The sequence below is a fragment of the Acanthisitta chloris genome, unplaced genomic scaffold (genome assembly GCF_000695815.1).
Source record: "Acanthisitta chloris isolate BGI_N310 unplaced genomic scaffold, ASM69581v1 scaffold1575, whole genome shotgun sequence".
NCBI lineage: Eukaryota > Metazoa > Chordata > Aves > Passeriformes > Acanthisittidae > Acanthisitta > Acanthisitta chloris.
The window spans coordinates 42,664-49,654 of record NW_008674071.1 but is presented as its reverse complement, the minus strand read 5'-3'; the positions used below and the strand labels follow the sequence as shown (position 1 = coordinate 49,654).

The following is a 6,991-nucleotide window of genomic DNA, read 5'->3' as shown; positions in this document are numbered from 1 at the left end:
GAAATCCAGAATTGTTATTTTTTTTCAGAAGAGCTCTGGCTTCTTCTTTGGTAGGCCAAATATGAGCTGTCCCATCGCTTCTGCGTTATTCTCCTCCTTGTGTGTATTACAAGAAAATTGTGAGCTATTTTCAGTACATACAGAACTGGTTTAAGTGCTCAGGTCCGTGTGAGAATTTCAAATTAGCATCTGCAGTCTAGAATTTAGGGTTTCCTGTTAGCAGGTTTAGGTGTTTTATTTTTATTCCGGTCACACAGTCTGGTGTATTCTGCAAATACTGCTCTTGGAGGCTTTTCCCTCTGCAGTCCGTGTCTCTATCCCTAGCTAAGGTATTCCAAGTTGATCTGGCCATACGTGAACTGGGAGTTATGCACTGGATGCTCTTGATTGTGTTTGTTTGCTGTGACATGAATTGTATAGCAGCTGTACAGCTGCTGGTGTAGTTCGACTCTCCTCTGTAAGAACACTTCCTGTCTCACACTTCGAGAAGATCTGTAATTGTTCCTACAAAGGGATTTAAAATCTAAATCTGAGGTATAGATGAGTAACAGTGTGCCCCTGCCCTGGTGCCTGAGTGTCTCCACATTCTCATGTTTGTCAGGGTTACCTTCTGAAGGAAAGCCAGAATTTTCACAGCAAGGGAAGAAGGCAGGATGGGATCTGGGATGTGCAGGTGAGTGGAAAATGAAGATTGTAGAGCACATTGCAGAACAAAACTTTCCCAGTACCAAGATGCAGATGAATTTTGCACAGCAAAACACACAGCAGAGAGGTCTCTTGTACACTGTAGTCTCCATCTCAGGTAGTGGTGGCTTTCTGCTGTAGTTGGTTACCTTGAGAATCTGATCTCACAGGACTGAACAGAACAGGTTAAACTCCACCTGTTGCATTTTGTAAGAGCTTTTCTTTATAGTAATCTGTTTAATTATCCTCACAGGCCAGTTCTCTGCTCAAATCTAAGGAACCCAGCATGGTGGATGTAAATCCTTCTGAAAGCACTCACTTTCGGGTCATCCAGAGTTCTCCTATAGAGGAGTTTAACACACTGTCTCCTCTGCCTGCCCTTGGACAAGCAGATACAGCAGCTGCTGATGAAAGTGAGCCCTTACCAGCTGAGACAAATAAGCCAGAGACAGAGTTGCCAGGAGCAGCTGTAGCACCATTGTCTGCCAATGAAGATATAAAACAAGCTGCAGCTTGCTCAACCCAACCCACTAGCAAGACAGATTCCCCTTCCAGAAAGAAAGGTAAAGCTATTGATTCTGCACTTTTGTATGTATGATTTTGTCTTCAAATTTTATGGTGATAATTGCTATATAAGTCAATCTGTGTCCTGAAGGCACTTTCAGAACTGGAAAAGAATAACCTTTGGAAGGAGCCTTCAGAACCTGAGTTGTGCAGTAGGCTGTTCACAGGTGATATGTATTAGATAGAAGATTCTCCTTGGTCTGGAGTTTGTGGCACCTCTGTGCATATGAGCAAAACTTGCTCCAGTTTCATTAATATTTGACAGATTCAGGGATTTCACTTTTTACTACAAGCACACTGTAGATCTGCTGGTTCACCTGAGTTATGTGATAGTGGTAATTGTGGAAACTTGGCTCCAGTACAAAGTTGTAGTATATCTTTTGTACAAACAACAGATTTGCCATAAAGTAAGGTGGTATTATTTCACATGAGCCTTTTCTGTTATGTGTGGTACACGTCCTGTCCTGAATTTGTGAAATATAATGCCATCTGCTTTTCTACTTCCTAATTTCTGGGCTCTCTATCCATGGTATTTTATGACAAATGTTAGTATTCATATGAAATTTATTTGCTAAAAAATGTTGTGTTTTAGAGCTCTGATCATTCTATAATTATGTAAGCCCTATATAAGCCTAGTTTGGGCAGCTGCTTTTTGATCAGTAAAAATATACAAGTTTTTTTAGCCTCTTTGCCATGCATTCAACTGCCTTTGTAAACAAAAAAAGGATGTTACTCTGCTTGATATTCAGTCTTTGTATAACTTTTCTGATTGCTTTATTAATGCTTGATCTTAGAAATTGAGATGGTGAGAAGTTGTGGGTTTTAGAATGAATTCCAAATTAGGTTTTGACATTACAGTGGTTACTTGTCTAGGTGTGCTAGCAACAACAGGACAGTGGTGGCTCTGTGTGTTGGTCCTAGTGACAGTCCTAGGAGAGTTGTCTCATCCCCTGCAATGGTGCACATCAGTGTATATGCTCAACATAAACATCAGTTGTATGTGCTCAACAGTGAGTTGTTTCCATAACAAGCCAGTTATAGTGTGTCAGTGACTATAGCTTAGTCTGTTATTTCCCTTTTGCAAGGGTGAATTAAAGATTAGTTCTCGGAGATTAAATGCTCTGATTGCCGCTCTGTGATAATAGGCCTACAGAAATACTTCAAGAATTTTCCTTTTGCTGTTTTCCTGTGGTGACCACTGACTTTGTATTCCCAGTGGTTTTGTCTGGGGAGACTTTGTCATGTCTCAAAACTAGTCCTCTGCTGTCCCATTTTGTGTTCAAAGGTTGAACAATGTGTATAAGCAGCTTGTTTTGAAATTTTTGTCAGTACCGTTTTGTACAAATACAGTTCACAAACTCTTATAACTTGTCTGTTTTCTCAATCTGAAAATGAATAGTTAAACAGTAATAATAGCTCTGGATTGTTACTCAGAAAATATTAATTCATAGATGATTTGTGCTGTCTCTTTACAGACAAACGCAGCCGGCATCTTGGTGCTGATGGTGTCTATTTAGATGACCTCACTGACATGGATCCAGAAGTTGCTGCGCTTTATTTTCCCAAGAAGTATAAGCCATTTTCTTATATTTTTATTTTAGAAGGAGCTCTTGTCACCTTCTATATTTAGATCAAATTCTTCATTGCCAACCAGATAAGACTTCTTTTTCAGTGTCCAGGTAGAGATGAAGGCAGAAGGAAAATCCTCTCTACCTCTGTAGAGAGGAATATTAGATCTTTTGGATGGTGCTGCATTTGGGCCTGAGAAGTGTGCTTGCAGCTGATGATCTCTTTTGGTCAATTAAGCATCATATATTGATTGTGGATTTTTACGTAATATACACTGTTGTTTGTGTCTGTTACTCATATGTCCTGGGAGAGCAAGGAGTTGGCCTTGGGATATATTTATGTCCTGGCTTATTATCATGAAGAACATACCTTACTGTTTACAGTATTAGCAGAAAATTACTGCTCTAATGTTGTTCTGCTGTGGATGATCACTTATCAGTAGGAATGGGAGAAAATAATTTTTGGAAGATGCATGACAGAGTTATGTATGAAAATATTGCACCCTGAACATACAATTACCAACTTGTTCTGATCTTTATTAGAGCCTAATATAACATCTATAGTCTTCTTTCCACATCATACTCTAGTCATTTGACTAAAGTCATGGAGCAACAACTAAAGTAGCTTGTATATTTTCTTTTTTTTTTTTTCTGCTTGCTTAAACTCATCTGTTGTAATATTAGCATTTCAATAAAACTGAGAAAGTTTAGTTATATGGAGAAAATACTGGATTGAAAATTCCTTTTGCAAATACATTCATATAAATCTGGAGTGGAAAGCAGAGTTTGATGAGCTTGCACTTTGTAATAATGATCTCATCTATGCCCAGATTTTTAGAGGGTTTAATGATTTATTGTTTCTTAAAATTTTAATCCTAGTAGTTTATATGCAGAGTGTTTTATTTATATGTACATGACATATAAATACACAAACATACATATCCTTTGTTTGGGTTTAGCTATCAGTTTATATAATGAATATAAATGAAATAATAAATGATTATGTTTATTCTTATTCCCGTGTGGGAATAGTTCTACTAGTATAAACTCTGCTTATTGTAGCATTATTTTGTCTACTAAGATTGTACAGTTTGTTTTATTTTTCCTATCTCTTGTAAATAAGTGCAGCTATAATTATCCATGCCTAGTTGAGACAAGTGAGTAGAAGCAATCTAATTTTTGAGGGTATATGAGGCCTATATTTGTTTTGTTTTGCTGTGAAATGTATACAAATTTTTCTTCCCCTAAGTGTGCGTCAGATATAAACAGTACTTGTTGAAGGGAGCAAATTTGATAACCAATACATGAAGACTGAACTCCTGATATTTCTCTTCCAGTGGGGATAATGTCCAAACCAAGAACACGAATGACATGGGGCCGCGGTCAGCCAGCCACTCTCCGCAGTCTGTTGGGAGCTCAGGTGTTGACAGTGGAGCTGAAAGCACCTCCGATGGAATGCGGGATTTGCCTTCCATTGCCGTTTCTCTCTGCGGGGGCCTTACTGACAACAAAGAGATAACCAAAGGTGCAGAATGACTTTCTGAATTGCAGGCATGTGCTGGCAGCCAGCATCCCAGCCTGAGGCTGCAGGGCCCTCCTGTGGCTGTGCTCAACAATGTGCTGAGAAGATAAATACTGGCCATGTACATTACATTTCCTAGAGTTTTTCATACTTAAAATAGTAGACTTACATATACAAAATTTTTTGAAAGTATTTTATTCGTATTTTAATTTTGTGGAAGTCTTATGTTTTGTATCACAGTAGTGTTAATTATACTTCTGCCACTTGGTACAGTAGGTAGCTAGGAAATTCACAGCTGTTGGTGTCAGGAATGAAAAAGTTGATGTGTACGTGGGGACACTAGGAGAGAGAGTTGGAAAGTTTAACCTGAGTTCCTGCCCTACCTCCAATTTCTTGTGTAACTTCTAGGTAAATCACTTGCAATACTCTGTGCCTTAAGCTTCCAGTGGCATAATGTGAAGATAAATGTGTTAAGACTTGCACTTTCTGCAGTAATGTGGCATCATTAAAATCATATGAGCCTGATAGCTACAGTGATTGCTGTTCAGAAGCTAGTTTCTGAAACAGTTCAAATACATTATGATTTATTGGAGTCATGTTGTTATCTGAATCACTTGTAAATTACATAAGTTTTCTAAATAAGAGTCACAGGTACAGTGAATGGGGTAGTTATTCATAGACATTTCCCTTTGCTGTTCGCCTTACAAGTGAACATTGGGTTTCTGGCTGTGGGCTTGCATATACATGGAGCTCATTGGTTCTTGCTCCTAACTTGGACAGACAGAGGATCAGTGAAAGACATGGCGAGTGTTTCCTTGCCTTGCTTAGAAACCTGATTTTCCTCCCTCACAGTTCCATCCTTGAGCTTTTACTTAGGTTGTATTTTGAACAGGAAAGACACCCAGCAGCAAACAAAGAAACCTTTGGCATCTTCTGAGATCGAGAGTCTCTGAAGAGCATGCTTCTATATTACAGCTGATTCCAGCACCCCTGTAATTAGTGTGAAACCTGTGCATCTGAGAGATGCTAAGAGATTTAGGTGGGCCCATCCCAGGCATCTATAAATGCATGCTTTACAAATGTCACTTTTTCCCTCCACAGAAGAATTCTTAGAACATGCAGTAACATATCAGCAGTTTGTGGACAATCCTGCTATCATTGATGACCCTAACCTTGTGGTTAAGATTGGAAATAAGTAAGTATATTTCAGAAAAAAAAATTTACTGTTGTAGCAAAGACACTTCTGTGGCACTTCAGTGCATTAGATCAGTTTAGTCATTCAACACCCTAGTGAATTCAGGCCCTTCTAGTTACCTTTTCTCCTTAAAATTGAAAGTAAAGAGCAGTTTCAGATGACCTATTAGAGCTGACACAATTGAATTTCAAGAAGCTGCTATTAAATGCTAATAAAATTCACAACCAACTGACAGAGTAAAAATGAAATATGATGTGAACTTGCTAAGGCTTGCCCTGAGCCAGTTTGAATAATTAAGATTTACAGGGATATGTCAGTCTGCTTGCAATCACTCTGTACCCAGCAGTTTTTCTGTATATACTGAATATTTTGCTAATATGCCTCTATGGAGACATTGCTTTTAAAGACTTGTCAAACTTCACCCACTGAGTATGAGACTTCCATTTCTACAAGGCTAAGATGTTATTTCATGTGTTTATGTTGCTAGCAGCAGGGCAGTGCTGTGGCCTACAGTAGATGCAGCTTTTTGAAGGATACTTTTAACTGGAGAACTCCTTGCATCTGGCAGAAAGTGTTAGAGGATAGAGGAGGGATGATGGCACTGTGCTGCACTTAATGGTTCAGCTACCATTAGTCAAAGACATCTCTCACACAAATCTGACATGCCAGGTGATAATTTGTATTGTGTATATTACAGCCTCATGCCTGACCCTCTCTGTGGTCTGAGGTGAGTTACTTACTGCTTCCTTGACATAGTTCTCTGAATTTGATGATAGTATTTATCTGCCTACTGAATGTGTTGGAAAGAGAGGAGTAATTAGTGTGATTCTTGAGTGGTATTTTCTGGATGTTGTTTGAGCTTCAGTTTCCCAAGGCAATGGATGGTAATACTGTAATTGTCCTATTGTCTGTAACAAGAGTTGATCCATGTTCAGTATGTAATAGCAGAAGTTTAACATCCTATAGATTACACCCCCTACCTTTTATGTAGTGGAAAAACAGTGAAAAAACTTGTAAAAACTGTTACTTATGCTTTGATAATGAGATGTAGTAAAGACTTGGGCTTGATGAATGGTAGCCAGAGAGTTGTGGTCAACATGTCTGTCTAGGTGGAGGCCAGTGATGACTGGTGTCCCTCAGGGCTCTGTCTTGGGCTGGTGCTCTTCAATGTATTTATTGATGACATAGACAGTGAGATTGAGCATACCCTCAGCAAGTTTGCAGATGACATGAAGTGATGCAGTTGAACCAACAAAAGGAAGGGACGCCATCCAGAGGGACCTGGACAAACTTGAGAAATGGGTCCATGAAAAACTCATGAAGTTCAAGTTCAAATGCAAGGTGCTGCACCTGGGTCAGGGCAATACCAGCTAGGCATACAGGAAATGAACTCACTGAGAACAACCCTGCAGAGAAGGACTTAAGTGTTCTGGTGAATGAAGAGCTGGACATGAGCCA

At 39.1% G+C, this 6,991-nt stretch overlaps 1 protein-coding gene across 2 annotated transcripts in view; it reads left to right on the top strand.

Moving 5' to 3' along the window:
* Nucleotides 1–6,991, top strand: part of LPIN1 (lipin 1) — a 34,822-nt gene that overhangs the window by 9,335 nt on the left and 18,496 nt on the right. For both annotated transcript variants that reach the window (XM_009075165.1, XM_009075164.1), the window contains 4 exons: nt 938–1,247; nt 2,724–2,817; nt 4,154–4,341; nt 5,440–5,533. In XM_009075165.1, the coding sequence (XP_009073413.1) occupies nt 938–1,247; nt 2,724–2,817; nt 4,154–4,341; nt 5,440–5,533 (686 nt within the window). The remainder of the gene's footprint in view (nt 1–937; nt 1,248–2,723; nt 2,818–4,153; nt 4,342–5,439; nt 5,534–6,991) is intronic.